General features: G+C 50.0%; 1 protein-coding gene across 4 annotated transcripts in view; it reads left to right on the top strand.

The window, feature by feature from the left end:
* Window positions 1-19,936, top strand: part of ATP9B (ATPase phospholipid transporting 9B (putative)) — a 164,007-nt gene that overhangs the window by 56,778 nt on the left and 87,293 nt on the right. For all 4 annotated transcript variants that reach the window (XM_040985149.1, XM_040985150.1, XM_040985151.1 and 1 more), the window contains exon 8: window positions 10,975-11,069. In XM_040985149.1, the coding sequence (XP_040841083.1) occupies window positions 10,975-11,069 (95 nt within the window). The remainder of the gene's footprint in view (window positions 1-10,974; window positions 11,070-19,936) is intronic.

The raw sequence follows: 19,936 nt of genomic DNA on the forward strand, positions 1-19,936 counted from the left end.
TCATAGGTAGGTTCTGTTGCAGTGAGAAGGCACGTTGTGGCTGTGTTGGAGGGCTCAAAGGATTCTGTTTTAGGTCAGTAGACATGGACTTCACAAAACGCTGATATTACTGTGAGCTTTCCAAAGTGGTGGGTATTGAGAGGGAAGGAGGTGGGACTGCCACGTGGTGAAGTTGAGAAGCTGTGGTGGGAACCAAGAAGCGCCTGGGCAGCTCTCCTACAGGTCCCCAGTGCCCTGGCCTATGGCTGTGTCGTCCACATCACTGGGTGAGGCTGAGAACCGTGGACCGTGCATGGCTTGTTCTGCCTTGATGGGTGAATGAGCGTGTCATACAGGAAGCTCAGCGCATTCTGGTCTGTGAACATTTTAGTGTGAATGCGCCATGTGGGAAGATTTCAGGAGCCCTTATTTAATTTTTCCTCCATTTTTGAGGAGTAATGCTCCTATATCCTCTTTGAGAAAGAGGGAACATCCCTCCTCCTGACCCAGAAGCCTATGCCACAGAGGGGACCGCTGGTCCTCTAAGCCCATTGCCATCTGGTGAGAGGCATGCACATGGCATCCTCTTGACAGGTGACTGTGCAAATGATCTGTTTTGGAGGCTCCAGCCCAGATCCACTTGCTGTGGGTGAAGTGAATGTGAGGTGTCAGGTGCTCTCCCAGGCCTTCTTGGGCCTTGCGCCCTTCGTGCTCTGGCTGGGAAGCCTGGGACTGCATCTTCCATGGCTGCCATTGTCATTGGGGTGGTGACCCCTGGAGATCTGGTGGGAATAGGAGACATGGCCCACTGTGTTTCTGCCTTCCGATTTAGTAAGGCAGTATACTAGGGAGGGAACTCTGTCGCTGTGCTTGCTATGCTTCTTAGGGTATTTGATATGTGTGTCTCTGTTACTTTCTTACTGCCTTCTTTTGTTTTAAACCAGTATTTTCTATTGTACTGTTTTAATTCCTGTCCCTTCTGTCAGTATGTATTATTTCATTATTGTTGCCACAGGGATTGTATTGAACACATTCTTAGCTGAATTTAATATTGTTCTTGAAGAAATGCTGCTGGAATCACTGCAGGCCTGCTCAGTTGTTAGGCTTCTGATACATACTCTCATGCAGATACAGAGAAGTCGAGCCGTGGAGGTTTTGATGCCACTGTCCTGCTCCCTGCATGTGTTCTTTATTTATAGTAAAATGTTTGCATTTGAGAGGTACCCTTTTAATGATTTCAGGGGAAAGTATGTGGGGTTAAAACCACTATCCTAAATATGGAAATGGTTTTGGGTGAGCATTCTGGCACATAAGGATATGATTGTGACCAGGGCAGACAGTGGAGCGGTGGAAAATGTCCACTTTTCCAGAGGAGGAGAGTGAAGATGGTGGACACTAACACCTTATGGAAGATAAATGTGTCAGCTCAGCCATTTTCATCATGTCCTCACTGTGCCAGAGTAGGATAGCCAACCAAGCAGAAAGGGAGTGTTAGAGCACTGGGCCCTGGAGGTGCTGTCTGTGGTGCTGACCATGGTGCTGACCGGGTGGTGAAGGCCATACCCAAGTAGGAATGGAGTATTAGAGCACTGGGCTCCAGAGGTGCTGTCTGTGGTGCTGACCATGGTGCTGACCGGATAGTGAAGGCCATACCCAAGGCAGTCCTGTTGTGCAGTCTCTAGGTTTGCTGTGCGGTCTGTTTTGTGAGGAGAATTACTTTCTGATCTAGGTCATTCACTAGTCTGAGGGCCATGGATCCCTGCAAGAGCCTTAAGAATTTCCACCTTGTTCCCCCAAAAAATGCATCTGAAATAAGTGAATATGCAATTTTGGATTGTTTTAATATTGCTAAACAGTAACATGGAATTTGGGCTTAAGTGTTGTCTGTTTTAACTTAGTTTTCTTACAGTCCTTAGTTTTATTTTTTTATTTAATTTTAAGTCACTGGAACAATTACTGATTACTCATATTTCAGGTATTAAGATACCAGATTTCATTTCATACTGTTTTTCTTCTATTTAAAGATTTATTCAAGTATTTATTATTTTAAATGCAGAGGAGGAATAGAGACCTCCTCTCCACTGGTTCCCTCCCCAGATGGCCGTGACAGCCACTTCTGAACTAGGCAGGAGCCAGGAACCCTACTTCTACTTTGTCTCTCACTTGGTGGCAGTGAGACCTGTGGGGCATGTGGGGCCATGTCCCACTGCCCTCCCAGGTGCGTCTGTGGGGATCTGTGACCCACAGCACGTTCCCAGATAGATGCTGGTGTTGCTAGCGCGCCCTGAGCTGTCTTCCGTAGCATCCAAGCTTTATACACTGGTCAGAACGTTATTGTCCATCAAGGTTTCTTTGCTTTCAGAATTGTTTTTTTGTGATTTAATTTTTCAAATTTTCATATTGCCTAGTTTTTCTTGTTTTTTGTAAGACTGTATATTTAACATTTGTTTGTGTTCTTTTGCCACCACTTCCAGTGATATCTGATTCCTTTTTAGTGTCAGATGTAGAAATCCTAACCGTAACTGGAATCTTTGCACTTGAGCCAGTGTGGACATTCTGAATGTAGACGCTATCCCTCTGGGCAGTGACGGCAGCTGAGGGTGCTGGCCGCTGGCTTCCTGTTGACTGGGCATGAATGCTGAGGGTTGTGGGGCTGACGGTTTAGATTGTAAATGGAGCTGTCGATGAATCTGCTGACTGATGGCTTAAATTCCAATTAATCAATTACTTCATCAGTTTCATGATTTAGATCAAATATTTCTTAAGTGTACACAGTTGTTTTAGCAGTATTAAGAGAAATGAACGCTTTAGAACTAATTTTCATCAATCTCATATAAATGCCGATATCTCTTCCACTTGTCTCCTAAGTGGTGACAATAAAGGTCTGAGTGTCATGGATTTTAGAGCAGAGCCATCACTGAGGAGTGGGCTGAGTGGCAGCTAAACAACACCCCACTCAGCCCATCCACGTCCTTCTTTGGGGCAGCTTGTCTTGCTGCCAGCTTCACAATTTCATATACAAGGGATATAACAATGAAGTTTAGTGGCCAGTGATGTGGTGTGATTAATCCCACGTCCATGTCTCTCTTTGGAGTGCTGAGCTGTTGCAGGCAGCATGCTGCAGAGCTGGGCCAGCCGCCACATTGAGAAGCGCTGGTATCAGTCCCCTCCCAGCCCTTGTGCAGCCTTCCTGTGAGGCCTGCTCACCATTGGAGCTTAATTACTTCCTTCCCTGTGGCCTCCTGTCAGTGACGCAAAATAGAGTCAGGGTCCACCAGCAACCTGTGATGGGACACAAGCAGAACAATTGGATCATTCACTTTTACCAAGTCTACCTGACATCTGTTGTACATAGTAATCTTTTTAAGAAAAAAATGCATCACCAGAGTTCTCGCTGGGTAGATATGCAGTTTGCCATCCTTCTGGTTTTGCTACAGTTCACTTTTCTTTCCTTAAATACACCAATTGAAGTGAAGTTAGTAATTTTAAATGTACCTGAGGAAAAATAATATATCATTCCCCTCGCCACGTTTTAAAAGTAGCATATACTTCACATGAAGCATGTTGTTGTTGTTGAAGCAAAGATACTTCCTTGTTTCCAGTATTAGTTTTAATGTAGATAATCCTGAGACACTGTGTCAGGGTCACACTGTGACACTGAGACACCGTGACAGGGTGTCACCTGTTGTTATGTTAGTGTAGATGCTCCTGAGACACTGTGACAGGGTGTCACCTGTTGTCGTGTTAGTGTAGATGCTCCTGAGACACTGTGACAGGGTGTCTGTCACCTGTTGTCGTGTTAATGTAGATGCTCCTGAGACACTGTGACAGGGTGTCACCAGTTGTTGTGTTAGTGTAGATGCTTGTGAGACACCGTGACAGGGTGTCACCTGTTGTTGTGTTATAGTGTCGATGTTCCTGAGACACCGTGACAGGGTGTCACCTGTTGTTGCGTTAGTGTAGATGCTCCTGAGACACTGTGACAGGGTGTCACCTGTTGTTGTGTTATAGTGTCGATGTTCCTGAGACACTGTGCCAGGGTGTCACCTGTTGTCGTGTTCTGAGACACTGCAGGGTGTTACCTGTTGTTTTATACATCGTTCAGAAAAGCAATCTAGCTTGTTTTCAGTTTGTTTCGTGTTTCATATCAGGGTACATGCATGTGTCTTTTTTATTTTTGTATTTTAGTTAAAGTTTACCTAGTTGATCAAGTGTGAAGGTTCCATGGTTAGGGAGAAGTGTGTGATCGTTGTTTCCAAACTTTCTATTTCTTCCCATTTCTTGGGGGAGGGAGGAGACAGGGGTAAAAGCCATGCCCAGCCTCCCAACCATCCCATTACCCAGGGATGGAGAATGGCCATCTGCTATCAGCCCGTTGTCCTGATGTGGTGCATGCTTTGCAGGTTCTGCCCAGATGGATGCAGTAGTTCTGAAATGCTCTTGATGTCACCGATCGAAGGATGAGGAAACCCTTCCAGTGTCCATTGCTGACATAGTCAACCTTAGAGTTTCCATCTGCCCAAATATTTGCTGTCATCCTTTGGCTAGGAAAATTGTCTATATGCTCTGTTCTCCATTCTCTGTTATGGCACTAGCTGTCCTTTGCAAGCCCCAGTAGGCTATCATATCCTCTATGTGCACCAAGGCTTCCATCCACCACTCCATCCTTGACACTGAGGAGGACCAGATCTCAGAGGTGGACCTGTGGACCCAGGCCAGGTAACCTGGACCCCACTGGACCCCTATCCCTGGGGCTCACAGACTTGGTAACCACTGTACAGGTGGACCTAAGGGCCTGGGCCAGGTGACCTATGCCCTGTTGGACTCCCCCACCCCTGGGGCTCACAGACCTAGCATCCACCTTGCAGGTGGACCCAAGGACTTGGGCCAGACAACCCAGGACTCACCAGACCCCTCACCCCAAGGACTCAAAAGTCCAATACCCACCGTGCAGTTGGACCCATTGGCCTGGGCCAGGTGACACAGGTCCTGCTGGTCCCCCAGCCCTGGGGCTCATGGGCCTGTCACCCACTAGGTGGATAAGCTCAAGGATATGGATCAGGTGACCCATCCCCCACCAGATACCCCACCCGCAGGGCTCACAGATCCAGCACGACCTCACAGACAAGTGTAAGAACACAGGCCAGGTGACCCAGGCCCTGCCAGATTCCCCACCCCTGAAGCTCATGGAACCAGCACCCCGCCACACATTTGGATCCGAGGACCTGGGCCAAATGACCTTGACCCCACCAGACCCCATGCCCCCAGGGCTCTTGGACCCGACACCCATCACACAGGCGGGCACAGGACCTGGACCCCACCAGGGCTCATGGATGCAGCACCCATCTCACAGCCAGGTCAAGGCACCTGGGCCAAATGGCCCAAGCCCTGCCAGACTCCCTACCCCCAGGGCTCACAGACTCAGCATCCACCACCCGCAGACTGGCTTGACTCTCATATCACGTTGGTGTCTACCAATGAGTGCTTTAGCCTGGCTTGGTCCAGCCTGCCTCCCCTCGCCCCCCCCCACCCCCCCCCCCCCCAGTTACAGCTCCTGCTGGTGACACATACTCTTCTAAATTAATTAATTTATTTGCGCGCGAGAGAGTTCTGAAATGATCACAGTGAGCAGAGCTGAGTTGTTCTGAAGCCAGGAGCCAGGAGCTTCTTCCAGGCCTTCCACATGGGTGCAGAGGCACCAAGGACTTGCGCCATGCTCTGCTGCTTTCTCAAGTGCATCAACAGGGAGCTGAATCAGAAGTGGAGCAGCCGAGGCTTGAACCTATACTCATATGGGATGCTGGTGTCACAAGCAGTAGTCTACTACAGTGCCAGGGGCACATATTTATGTGTTTGTTTTTAAAGATTTATTGATATCTGAAAGGCAGAATTACAGTAAATGAAGGAAAGAGAAATCTTTCAGCACTGGATCACTCCTGGGTGAACTCTTGTGTCTCCAGCAGGTGCACGGGTTTATACCCTTTGACCATCTCTGCTGTCCCTAGCATGTTAGCAGGGAGCTGAATTGGAGCAGGAAGAGCATAGATGTGAACCCTCAGGGCGCTTAGGAGATGCTGGTGTCACAGTGCGCATCACTGGCCCCGTGCACGCATGCACATGGACTTAGAGAAAGAGCCAGTGTGTGCTGTGAATCGGCCAGTGCTGCTTACTATCCAGTCCACGTAGGCTGTTCCTATCCTCGTCTGACAGGTGATTCAGAGCTGTTTGTGCAAACGTAATTACAAGTATTTTTCAAAGTGTGTGTACCAGACAAAAGTCTTTCAGATGTATCCTTAATGGAGAAGGCAGGTGAGTGGGATTTTGTCCTAGCTCTTCATGTTCCTGTAGTTCATGTTTTTGAACCTGCCAGGCTTGTTTTAGAGGTAAAATGGGTGAGGTGATTGTGTGGTTAGGCCACGGCTCAGCTCACCTGACTGGACAGGATGTGGGAGTGGGGGCAAGACGGGGCTCCCAGGCACAGGAGCCCGACCCTGGAGCTTTCAGCCACACAGGGTCTGTGTGAGCCTGGTGTGACCATTTGGGTGTGGACGGTAGATGAAGGATCTTTCTTTTGCTCTACCTTTCAAATGAATATAGCCTTTAAAAATAAGACACATTCAAACTTAATAAAATATATATTAAACAAAAATGTGATTGAAACATTTGATTTTGCAGTGATAAAAACAAATAGGGCAAAGAGCTGAACTTAGCTTATGAATATTACAGTAAGAAACCCACCCTGAGGTGCTGGCATGGTAGCTTAACTGGCTACTCTTGTGCTTGGAAGTTCTGAGATCCTATATGGGGATGGGCTTGTGTCCTGGCTGCTCCACTTCCCACCCAGCTCCCTGCTTGTGGCCTGGGAAAGTGTAGAGGACAGCCCAGAGCCTCGGGACCCTGCGCCAGTGTGGGAGACCTGGAAGAAGCTCCTGGCTCCTGGCATTGGATTGGCTTGGCACTAGCCGTTGTGACCACTTGGGGAATGAACAAGCAGAAGGAAGCTCCTTCTTTCTTTCTTTTGTAAAAATCTACCTTTCCAATAAAAGTAAATAAATCTTAAAAAAAAAAAAAAAAAAGAAATCCACCCTGCAACATACTGAGTGCCCACAGAGGTGGAGATTCCTTTCACATCCTGCTCTCAGCTGTCTGTCTCCCCACTCGGCCTTGCTCTGGCCCGAGTGCTGAGGCTGCAGTCGGTAGTGCAGCAGCCGCTGGCCAGAGGTCTAGTGCAGAGGTCGTCCATTCCCATGTCGTGACCCTTCTGTTTCTGGTCAGCTTGTACTGTGGTCCTCACCACCTAGCTGGGCTCTGAAGGAGGCCACTTACAGTTAGATCAGGACTGCCAGCATGACTTCTCCTGGGAACCCTGGCCTTGACCTCCTGAGGCAGGTGCAGAGATCTGAGACGCCTGGTGAATGACATTGCTGGACGGGAGAGTGCTCAGGTGCTCGCCACATTCCCTACGGCTAGCAGGCCAATCCCGGACCATCTGCTGTGCTCAGTTCCTAGAGGCCATTTCCCCGGCTGTTTGACAGTAAATAAAGTTGCTACCTGAAAGAAGAGTGCTGCAGATTTAGAAGAAAAACCGTCAGAAGTGAAGCCAGAGTGAGAAAAGAGACCAGTAGGTGGTCCTAGTGGTTTGCACAGCGACACTTGTACAGCTTGAAGCAGGCTGGCCCGCAGCTCTGCCTCACACTGTGCCCTGGCTCCAGGAGCACCCTACACTCCTCGCAGGTGCCATGCTCCTGATCCTGGCTGGGAAACGAGTGGGGAAGGAGGTTTTGGAGGGAGCATGGAGAACAGGACTGCCTGTCCCTGTGGCCCAGAATCTCACGGTGTAGCTCTGAGTCCCTGGGAGTCCCCAGAAGAGTGCTGGGCACTCTGCCGAGCCCCAGTAAGGACCCCGTGCTGCAAGTGCCTGTGACACTAGGTCTGGAAGGGCACAGTAGTGCCCCAGGTGCCAGGCAAACACCTCAGGATGGACCAGGCTCTCCCCTGCCCTTGGACCTCCAGAAAATGGATAGAGTCGTTGACAAGGACAAGAATGACAGACAAGGAGGGGTCCAACACAAAGACACATTCTGGGGCCTGGTTTATTTCGGGGGGTGGTTGCTCCTGACTCAGCTCTGCCCTTACTCAGCTCTGCCCTCACCCAGAGTATACAAATATGTTCTTAGTGCTTTTTTTTTTTAAGATTTATTTTATTTTTATTGGAAAGTCAGATATAGAGAGGAGGAGAGACAGAGAGGAAGATCTTCCATTCATGGATTCACTCCCCAGGCGGCCGCAATGGCTGGAGCTGATCCAGTCCGGAGCCAGGAACCTCTTCCTGGTCTCCCAGTGTGGATGCAGGATCCCAAGGCTTTGGGCCATCATCGTCTGCTTTCCCAGGCCACAAGCAGGGAGCTGGTTGGGAGGCAGGGCCACTAGGACACAAAGTGGTGTCCATATGGGATCCCGGCGCTTGTAAGGAGAGGACTTTAGCTGCTAGGCTACCGCACCGACCCATCCTTAGCGCCTCTTAACTCTGCGCCAGTCACAGTCCTGTGACACAGGACCTGGGGACACAGGTACACCTGCAGGTGTCAAGCACAGTCACAGCCTGTCCTGGTGACACAGGTGCACCTGCAGGCATCTGTCACAAGGTGTAGGACTGAAACACTGAGACTGGATACAGTGGACTCCAATTCCCTGACTTTACAACAGCTCAGCTGCCTTCCCCCACCTAGCCGGCTGAGTACATGGAGCAGCTAGAATTACAATACCCAGATAGGAAAAGCTGACAAGTAGGCTTAGGAGAAGCCTTCATCTTGTACTGTTTTTCCCAGGCTACTAGCAGAGAGTTTAGACAGAAGTGGAGCAGCACCCAAATGGATGCTGGCGTTACAGCGACAGCTTAACCCCCGTACCACCATGCCAGCATTTGGGGAATACCTTCTTTGCTGTTTGAATCAGTTGTGTCTCTCTGACGTGACCTGGCTAACCTGTCCTGCGGGGTAGCCACTGCCCTGTCCCTACCTTGCATCTGATGCCCTGGCATTCTTCCTGTGCCTGAGAGGCATTCGTCTGGCCCTCAGACTTGTGTGGCCACCTGGTACTGTGTGTGGCCCAACCTCCATATCTAAGTTGCATGTGCCATGCCACACTAGCTGAGATAGAGCTGATCTTGAGGCCACCAACACTTGGGCTTTGTGATGGGCTGTTTGCTGGCATGTTACTCCCAACCTGCAGTGATGGCTGCAAGCAGAGGGCCCTGGCACAACCTGAGTCCCATGCTGGAGTTCTCCAGGGTGCTGCCTAGTTCTGCAGTGCCTTCAATCCCACCCTTAGGCTTGAATGTGACCCATGTCTCCTGCCAACAGTGAGCGGGTAGACAGAGGCCGTTAGCAGGAGTGACAGCAGCTCTCCAACAGGGCCTGAGGCAAGACTGTCTGAACAGGTGCTGGGCAGTGCCAGGATGACCCAGTGCCCCAGCCCAGGAGTAGGGGAGTCTGCAGCACAGCCCTTGCCTAGGAACAGGTGCTGGCAGTGCTGGATGGCTCAGTGTCCAGGGGCTTTTGTAGCTTGTGCCTGCATAAATGAGAACAGAGCCAGTCCCGCCTGGCAAGAAGGCCTCTGCACTACATGCTCTCCGCTGACATGCGCTGAGTAGTCAGCCTTCCCTTAGGAGTTTCTCTTCAACAAAAATGACGAGACAGTCCACATGGACAACTTGTGAGGACATCGCCAGCCAGGCTAAAGCCAGGAACTCCAACCCGGTCTCTGGTCTCTGATATGGGTAGCAGCAACCCAAGGCCCTGGGTCATCTTCCCCTGTGCTCCCAGATGCATTTGCAGGAAGTTGAATCGGAAGCAGAGCAGTGGTGGCTGCAGTGTGGGGTACTGGCACTCAGCAGTGGTTGACCATGCTGCCACAGCACCTGCCCCATGAACATGTACTCAGGGTGGGTTTTAACCTCCAGGATTGTGGTCCCATTGTAGCACTGTTCTGTAGCATTTGTTTGGGACAACAGGTCAACACTTTCCAGCTATTTAGATTCAACTTTTGCTGAATTGTGAGGGTCATTTCAGAATACAAGCACTGCTGTCAGTGGAGAGGCCAGGGCCCAGCGTCTCCACCCCCACCTCCCCTTCTCAAGGAACTAGGAATGCTTTTACATTTTCAAACTGTACTATTTAAATCTGTGTTTCAGTATCATTGTGGTATATTAGGAATCATAGAAATTTTTTTGTTTTATAAAAATTAGGGCTTTTTTAAGGAAATTATGATGATGTGATTTGTATTTGTATGCAATTATATAGACTAAATATAAAAGAAAGGTAGATTGTAGTGTAATTATCAAATTGAATTTAGAGTTGTTAATTAGTTTTTTTTTTTTTAAGATTTATTTCTTTATTGCAAAGTCAGATATACAGAGAGGAGGAGAGACAGAGAGGAAGGTCTTCCGTCCGATGATTCACTCCCCAAGTGAGCGCAACGGCCGATGCTATGCTGATCCGAAGCCAGGATCCAGGAACTTCTTCCGGGTAACCCACATGGGTGCAGGGTCCCAAAGCTTTGGTCCATCCTCGACTGCTTTCCCAGGCCACAGGCAGGGAGCTGGATGGGAAGTGGAGCTGCCAGGATTAGAACCGGCGCCCATATGGGATCCTGGCATGTTCAAGGCGAGGACTTTAGCTGCTAGGCCACGCCGCAGGGCCCTAATTAGGTGTTTTAAGATTTTTTTTTTCAGATAGAATGAACAAAATTGAAAAGAAAAAAAAAAAAAGCTCTTCATTTGGAAGTAATTATTGGCCCCCTGGAAGCCTGGCCCCAAGGTCCAGTATGGATCTGAGTGACAGTGGCATTGCCCAGTAACGGTCAGGAGGTGTGGCCATTGCCACACGGAGAGACTGCCCTGTTGACCCTTGGGGTCTCGTCTGTGATAGCAGCTGGGCTTCCCTGCCTGGTCTGCCCGGCTGGACCTGGGATGACATCATCTTTTCTGACCCCCAGGTTCGTGCTTTATCCGAACTGACCAGCTGGATGGTGAGACCGACTGGAAGCTGAAGGTGGCTGTGAGCTGCACGCAGCGGCTCCCAGCGCTGGGGGTGAGTTACCCTGTGCCGCTCTGCCCTCTCTGGGGTAGGGGTGGGGTGTCCCTAGACGGTGAGCACAACTCAGAATGTGCAGTGTGTCTTTACTCTGCATAAAGGGTCATTAACAGTCACCAAGGCATCTTGAGGGGTCTGAGTGTCACCTGTGCACACAGCTTTGATGGTTGGCTTGCTGCTGTGGTCTCCCTCCAGACATTCCCCGACCCCGAGAAGTGATCTGTGAAACAGCTCTGGGCAAAGCGTAGGAGGATCCCTAAGTGTTCACTGCTTGGGGGATCCAGAATTGGTGCTGACTCGGTGCTCCCCAGTGCTGTCTGAGCAGAGAGAGCCTTTTCCTCACCAGGGAGATGTCATCGTCGCTGTGCCCTTGACCTGGGGGTGGAAGCAGAGAGGCAGTGTTGCTGCACCTCACGGCTCTCGGGGCTGGCCACGCAGGGCTGCCCGCCTGGCTCTGAACAGCGCCCGGTGTGCCCTTCCCCAGCACCTGTGTTTCGTGGCTGTATGGTCCTGCTCTGTGCATGGGAGGCTGTTGAGAGGAGCTGAGGGGTATAGCAGGTGTGGGCAGTGACTTCTCCAGAGTGCGTACTCGCCTTAAGGTGAGTGGAGCAGAAGGGGCCCTGACCTGCATGCAGCTGCTGATTCATTCCCTCACAGCAGGAACGTGTTGTTCATGAAGCCTCAGCCATGTTTTGAGACCCACGTGGTCCGTAACTTGGACTCATGCTCTTGTGAAGCCAGTTGGACCATCCTAAGTTTGTTACTTAGCACGTTTCTGTCCTCACACGTGCCACATGCATGCTGTTGTGTAAGCAGCATCCTCCTGTCCTGCTCCTTGTGCCTTTTACAGCCGTTTCAAGTGAGAAGTGCATTGCCTGTCAAACATCTGAGAATGCATGCCAGCCAGCTTGACCACAACTCACAGCTCTTGTGGTCAAGCTAGCCTGGCAGTCTCCCACTTCCGTGTCCTTGCTAGGGTTGAATTCCTGCCCCGTGGCTTGCTCTCAACTCTGCCTGGTATGTGCGTGTTTGCTCACTGCAGGTACACAGGCGTGTGTGTGGAACCTGCCAGCACACAGTCTGGATTCGTGTTTGTGACTGTTCATACCCAGAGACACTGTTAGGTCTTCTGGTACCTCCCGCTACCAGATGGGCTGCTGCAGTCCCCAGGTAGAAGTGTTTGTAAAATGTTCTGAATTGTGCAAAACGCCATTGTGGAGCAGGATTCTGCAGTCAAGGCCAGATGGAGCATGCTGGTCTGTGACTGTTAGAATGTGGGCCCAATGAGGGAAGGCAGATTGTCCTACACCAGTCCGTGTGGGACATGGAGAGCCTGGCGTGCTGCTGACTGCCCTGTTGCCTGTGACAGGAATAGTGGCAGGCCAGGTTGCAGTGCTGTGGCCTGGTGCAGCGTGCGGAGAAGGTGTGCAGCAGCTGCAAGCCCAGGGCAGTTTCCCTGGAATCTGCGGGTGGCTTTGCAGGGTGAAAGAGCCATTAAAACAACGCTGCAGCGGCTGGGAGCAAGTCCATCTCTTCTTGCCAGCATTTGTTGTTACCTTTTTTTATGTTAAATCTTTCTGACAGTTGTGGATTAATTCCTGATTGTGCTTTTCATTTGTGTTTCTGTGACGTTTGCTCTGGCTGAAGCTGCCATGTGCTCTCAACTCCCCCTGTGTGGCCTCTGGGGTGACTTCTGGTGGCTGCCAGGAGTCCCCCAAATCTGTGACTGTGTGATAGTGTTGTGCACATGGGAACATCTGAGCTGGGATGCTACTGTCCATGGGGCAGGCCCCTGTCTCTTTGCCCTGCACTGCTACACTGGCTGACACCTCCAGTGCGGGCGGCAGGCTTCAGGGAGGCAGGAGGCCAATGGTGGTGGACTTGCCAAGTGCCTGTGCAGGTTGAGGAAGGCCTTTCTGTCCTCATGTGGTACACAGCATCAGATGTTTTTTGCATCGACTGAGACCATCTTGTGTGTTTTTCCCCTAGCCTCTGATGACGTACACTTGATGCTGGCTCATGTAGCATCATGTTAAACTTGTGTCCTCAGGCAAGCTCATCTCTCCAAGCCTTGTCTTTGTCGCACTGCAAGACTGCACTTGCTGATGCATTGTTAAGGATCCCGTATGCTGATACACCTGTTAAGGAGGGTGTTTAGGGATGGCTCTAGTTTGCCTCTTGGTGTGGTATCCAGGGTGTGCTTGCCTCCTAAAAGGCATGGGACATCTTTGGCCACTTACTGTCATGTAGTTTGTATGTTTAACAGATTCATACTTAAAATTCACCCTTAGTCACCCATTTTTTGGTTTGTGTGTATGTGTTTTTTTTTAAAGACTTATGTATTTATTTGAAATGCAGAAAGCGAGTGAGCAAGTGCTTCTCTCTGCTAGTTTATTACACAAATAGCTGCAGCGGTCAGCACTTGACTAGCCCAAAGCCAGGAGTTGGGAAGTTCATCCAAGTCACCAAAAGAAGGGCAGGCCCAGGACCTGGGCTGCCCACTGCAGCTTTCCCAGGCCCATCAGCAGGGAGCTGGGCCATCCACTGCAGCTTTTCCAGGCCCAGGACCTGAGCTGCCCTCTGCAGCTTTCCCAGGCCCATCAGCAGGGAGCTGGGCCGTCCACTGCAGCTTTCCCAGGCCCGTTAACTGGGAGCTAGGCCTGCCTCTGCAGCTTTTCCAGGCCCAGGACCTGGGCTGCCCTCTGCAGCTTTCCCAGGCCCATCAGCAGGGAGCTGGGCCGTCCACTGCAGCTTTCCTAGGCCCGTTAACTGGGAGCTGGGCCGTCCACTGCAGCTTTTCCAGGCCCAGGACCTGGGCTGCCCACTGTAGCTTTCCCAGGCTCATCAGCAGGGAGCTGGGCTGTCCACTACAGCTTTCCCAGGCCCGTTAACTGGGAGCTGGGCCGGCCTCTGCAGCTTTCCTAGGCCCAGGACCTGGGCTGCCCTCTGCAGCTTTCCCAGGCCCATCAGCAGGGAACTGGGCCGTCCACTGCAGCTTTTCCAGGCCCAGGACCTGAGCTGCCCACTGTAGCTTTCCCAGGCTCATCAGCAGGGAGCTGGGCTGTCCACTGCAGCTTTCTCAGTCCAAAAACACAACTCCCATTTCTGGACCACTGACTCAAAAGGTTGTGTGGTTAATAGGTAACTGTGGTGAAGGAACACATTATAATTTTTAATATGAGTATAAAACCAAAAAGCAGTACATAAAAAAAGAAATTAGATTTCTGATTTTTTTATTATTTAAATTTTTGACTTCATATAATCTTATTTATTATGACTCTTTGTCATTCATGCAAAACTCTGATTCTTTGGTAGATTCAGGCGAGACAGCTTGCTTTGCCCCTCCAGCCAGGAGCTGTGTAGTTGTCTCATTTCTGCTTCCATGTCTTCTGTGGACACAGGGTGTGTTCTGTGATGGTGCACTGGGTGTCGTCTCACACTTTCATTCACTTGTGGTCCCTGTGGCAGGAGTGAGGCACCGCTGAGAACCTGTACTGCTCTTGGGGTCAGGGAAGAGAGTAGGTTTCTTGCTATTTGGCTGTCGGCAAGTGCGCGTGGACAGTTGGGAAATGGGCTTTTGCCTTTTGTGATCAAGTCTATTTATTAACAACCGGGAGGCCACAGGAATTTTCAATAAATCATGACTTGCTGATTTATTTCAAAAGATCCATATAGCAGTAAACAATACCATTTACATTTAATTAGTTTTATTGACCAAAAGGCCATCGTATTGGTAATGAACCACCTGTTATGATTAAGGGTGTATTTGAATGGCCTGTAAAGGATGCAAACAAATGTTGCCCTTGACCAGATGGCACAGGCTTCCCTACGTTATTGAAAACTTGAGAAACATTTCTAAATGATCATGGAAAGCGTCCAATGACATTCTCATTATTATGCTGTTAGTCAGTCATTTGATGTCCAATATGTAGATGAAGCACTCCCCTGTCAGGGCTGGTGCATGGAGACATGAGGGCCGCGGCTACCCATGGCCAGCGGGTTCCAAGTGGCAAGCTGGTGTTTCCTGGACGGGTGGCTCCCACACATCCCTTTGGCTCTGTCCTTGATATCCTAATAGTGTTTCTCTCTGGTGTAAACCTATTGACTGAATGAACTTGACATGGGTCTTTTCTGGCTCCTGCCTAGTCTGAGCTGCACTCTCCAGAGGGACGCGCAGGGGCCTGCCCTCCACCCACCTCTCCCCATGTCTGTTCCCTGAAGGACAGAATGAGCCTTCAGAGACTGCCTGCTCTCTTGCAGGCTCTGGGGCAGAGGACAAGTTGCCTTCCTGCCGGCAGGGCTCTTGTGCAGCTAGTGCTCTTTCTGCTGCCCCTCAGCTTCCGGGCTGTGCGCAGTGGTCACAGCTGGCTCAGTCACCCTGGTCTTGAGCTCCATCTTGTATCAGTCTCTTCCATGGAAGGTGATGTTGATAATATCCTGACAGTCATGCGCTCTGTTCCTTGATGTTGGGAGCGCCATGCCCTGCACGTTGTTCCCTTTCTGGTTGGTCCTAGAGTGGGAGGACCACGTGGCATAGTGGGTCCGTCACACATTGGAGCACCGGTAGTCCATATTGCTTATATGGACTCTGCTTGAGTCCTGGTGACTGTGTTAGCAGTCCAACTTCCTACTAATGTGCATCCTGGAAAGACTAGGATACCCAAATTAGATCCCAGCTCCTAATGTTAGCTTGGCCCACACCTGGATGTTGTAGGTAGAAGATGGATTGATCCCTCTGTGTGTATGTATGCATGTATGTGAGTGTGTGAGTGAGTGGGTGTGTCTGTGTGTGTGAGTGGGTGTGTCTGCGTGTGTGTGTGTGTGTTTGCGCATCTCAGATAAGTTGGAACGAAAAGGCAAGAGTGGCCATCTAGCCTGCACTGAAATGTGACCAGTGCACTGCAGGTTGAGAGATTGTCCCCTCCATTCGCCAGCTAAGTTGTGGGAGTCTCAGACAAACCCTGGGGTCCCAGCAGCTGCCCTGCCTCTGTGCTGGCCAAAGCAGAAGGGGAGGTGGACACAGTGAGAGCTTGTGGCTGGGCTCCTTCCCAGCCCATCCAGCGTCATGGTCAGCTACAGTGTGAAGGCATATGTCCTTCAGTTGGAGGGCCCCTGTTCATGTGCAGTTTGGAAGTGCAGATGGACAAGGAGCTGGGCAGACCCTCCCACTGCCATCCTTCGAGGTTGTTTGCTGGGTGGGTGGAAGCAGGGTAGCCCCCCGCAGTTGCCCTTGCTTGCAGTCTAACCACATTTACGGAATCCTTCAGGAAGCTCGGAGCTTGCAGTGTTCCTGACTCGGCTTCCCTAGAGGAAAGTGAAATGTAGACTGTGTTAGGGATGAAAGAAACGCCTGCTGCAGACTGAGTGTATTTGCTGTTGAGGAATATTTTCTGGAGCCAGCACTGTGGTGTGGCGAGTAAAGCTTGTGTCTGCAATCTGGTATCTGAGCAGGCACTGGTTCAAGTCCTAGTTGCTCCACTTCTGCTCTAGCTCCTGGTCAAAGCCCCTGGGAAAGCAGCAGAAGGGGACCAACGCCATGGGTTCCTGCACCCACATGGGAGACCCAGAAGAAGCTCCTGGTTCTGGACCAACCCAGCTCCAGCCACTGCTGCCACTTGGGGAATGAACCAGCGATGGAACACCTCCCTCTCTCCTCTCTCACTGTCCCTCCCTTTCTTCTTCCCCTCTCTCTCCACTACTCTGCCTTTCCAATAAATAAATCTTCAAAAGATATTGAATTTTTATGTTTTATTTATTTTTGATTGGAAAGGCAGATCAGATTTACAGAGAGACCGAGAGAAAGATCTTCCATCCACTTGGTTCACTCCTGTGGCTGGTGCTGAAACAATCTGAAGCCAGGAGCCAGGGGCTTCGTCCAGGTTTCCCACATTGGTGTAGGGTCCCAGGGCTTTGGGCCATGCTCTACTACTTTCCCAGGCCACAGCAGGGAGCTGAATGGGAAGTGGAGCAGCTGGGACATGAACTGGCACCCATATGGGATCCCGGCACTTGCAAGGTGAGGATTTAGCCATTGAGCCATTGCACCATGTCTTAGAATATTTTCTTTAAGTGACCAAATGTTGTACAACTCTGAGAATAGCTGACAGGAAAACATGCTGGCATCTTTGAATTCGTGTGCGCAGCCAGCAGGAAAGGGGCTGAGCCCAGAGGAGGTACCTGTTGTTGGACAGAGAGTGTAAGTCCAAGTGCCTGATACATTTTCAGAATGTGAGAGGGTGTTACAATACAGGTAGGAATAGAAGCCATGAGAAAATGTCGGCTGGAAGAAAGAAAACCTCTAAAAATAGGTAAGCTTGATGAAAAAAATAAGTGGGAGTGGAAAGCATGTTGTTGTGTGCTGCTGAGAGTAGAGAGCATGTTGTTGAGTGTTGCTGAGAGTGGAAAGTATGTTGTGTGTTGCTGAGAGTGGAAAGTGTGTTGTGTGTTGCTGAGAGTAGAGAGCGTGTTGTTGAGTGTTGCTGAGAGTGGAAAGTGTGTTGTGTGTTTTGAGAGTGGAGAGCATGTTGTTGTGTGTTGCTGAGAGTGGAGAGCATGTTGTTGTGTGTTGCTGAGAGTGGAAAGTGTGTTGTGTGTTGCTGAGAGTGGAAAGTGTGTTGTGTGTTGCTGAGAGTAGAGAGCGTGTTGTTGAGTGTTGCTGAGAGTGGAAAGTGTGTTGTGTGTTTTGAGAGTGGAGAGCATGTTGTTGTGTGTTGCTGAGAGTGGAAAGTGTGTTGTGTGTTGCTGAGAGTGGAGAGCATGTTGTTGTGTGTTGCTGAGAGTGGAAAGTGTGTTGTGTGTTGCTGAGAGTGGAAAGTGTGTTGTGTGTTTTGAGAGTGGAGAGCATGTTGTTGTGTGTTGCTGAGAGTGGAAAGTGTGTTGTGTGTTGCTGAGAGTGGAGAGCATGTTGTTGTGTGTTGCTGAGAGTGGAAAGTGTGTTGTGTGTTGCTGAGAGTGGAGAGCATGTTGTTGAGTGTTGCTGAGAGTGGAGAGCATGTTGTTGTGTGCTGCTGAGAGTGGAGAGCGTGTTGTTGTGTGTTGCTGAGAGTGGAAAGTGTGTTGTGTGTTTTGAGAGTGGAGAGCGTGTTGTGTGCTGCTGAGAGTGGAGAGTGTGTTGTTGTGTGTTGCTGATAGTGGAGAGTGTTGTTGTGTGTTGCTGAGAGTGGAAAGTGTGTTGTGTGTTTTGAGAGTGGAGAGCGTGTTGTTGAGTGTTGCTGAGAGTGGAAAGTGTGTTGTGTGTTTTGAGAGTGGAAAGTGTGTTGTGTGTTTTGAGAGTGGAAAGTGTGTTGTGTGTTGCTGAGAGTGGAAAGTGTGTTGTGTGTTTTGAGAGTGGAGAGCGTGTTGTGTGCTGCTGAGAGTGGAGAGTGTGTTGTTGTGTGTTGCTGATAGTGGAGAGTGTTGTGTGTTGCTGAGAGTGGAAAGTGTGTTGTGTGTTGCTGAGAGTAGAGAGCGTGTTGTTGAGTGTTGCTGAGAGTGGAAAGTGTGTTGTGTGTTTTGAGAGTGGAGAGCATGTTGTTGTGTGTTGCTGAGAGTGGAGAGCATGTTGTTGTGTGTTGCTGAGAGTGGAAAGTGTGTTGTGTGTTGCTGAGAGTGGAAAGTGTGTTGTGTGTTGCTGAGAGTAGAGAGCGTGTTGTTGAGTGTTGCTGAGAGTGGAAAGTGTGTTGTGTGTTTTGAGAGTGGAGAGCATGTTGTTGTGTGTTGCTGAGAGTGGAAAGTGTGTTGTGTGTTGCTGAGAGTGGAGAGCATGTTGTTGTGTGTTGCTGAGAGTGGAAAGTGTGTTGTGTGTTGCTGAGAGTGGAAAGTGTGTTGTGTGTTTTGAGAGTGGAGAGCATGTTGTTGTGTGTTGCTGAGAGTGGAAAGTGTGTTGTGTGTTGCTGAGAGTGGAGAGCATGTTGTTGTGTGTTGCTGAGAGTGGAAAGTGTGTTGTGTGTTGCTGAGAGTGGAGAGCATGTTGTTGAGTGTTGCTGAGAGTGGAGAGCATGTTGTTGAGTGTTGCTGAGAGTGGAGAGCATGTTGTTGTGTGTTGCTGAGAGTGGAGAGCGTGTTGTGTGTTGCTGAGAGTGGAAAGTGTGTTGTGTGTTTTGAGAGTGGAGAGCGTGTTGTGTGCTGCTGAGAGTGGAGAGTGTGTTGTTGTGTGTTGCTGATAGTGGAGAGTGTTGTTGTGTGTTGCTGAGAGTGGAAAGTGTGTTGTGTGTTTTGAGAGTGGAGAGCGTGTTGTTGAGTGTTGCTGAGAGTGGAAAGTGTGTTGTGTGTTTTGAGAGTGGAAAGTGTGTTGTGTGTTGCTGAGAGTGGAAAGTGTGTTGTGTGTTTTGAGAGTGGAGAGCGTGTTGTGTGCTGCTGAGAGTGGAGAGTGTGTTGTTGTGTGTTGCTGATAGTGGAGAGTGTTGTTGTGTGTTGTGTTGCTCAGAATGTAGGACTGGGTTGGTTTATGGGACTCATGGCCATGGACTTGGGGACCAGTCCTTTCGGGGTCCCCAGGACAGCCTGCCCCTGCTTCCTGTGCTGGTTTGTGCTGTGTCCACTACTGGGGACAGCTCGTTAACTCCTCACCTCTCTTGCTCTTGTCTTGCCGTGGCTTGTCTTACCCAGGAAGAACCCCCTGTGTGTGCCACACCTCTGCTGGCATGGGATGTGTGCAGCATGGCATCATCCCAGGCAGCAGCTCCATCGAAGGGATAGCACAGCCCCAGTCTGGTTTTTTGTGTGTCTAGAAATTATGTCATCAAGCTGATTAATGATACAGGAAAACTGGATTCTGTTACATTCTAATGAACAACAATGGGATTTTTTCTGTTCAGTTGTTTCCTGGTTTTTTAATTCATTTAGTTGAGCTGGACTGCTTGAACTTGCTCAAAACAGAGGTGCTG

Source organism: Ochotona curzoniae, unplaced genomic scaffold (assembly GCF_017591425.1).
Source record: "Ochotona curzoniae isolate NIBS_2020 unplaced genomic scaffold, NIBS_Ocur_1.0 contig_43, whole genome shotgun sequence".
Classification (NCBI taxonomy): Eukaryota; Metazoa; Chordata; class Mammalia; order Lagomorpha; family Ochotonidae; genus Ochotona; species Ochotona curzoniae.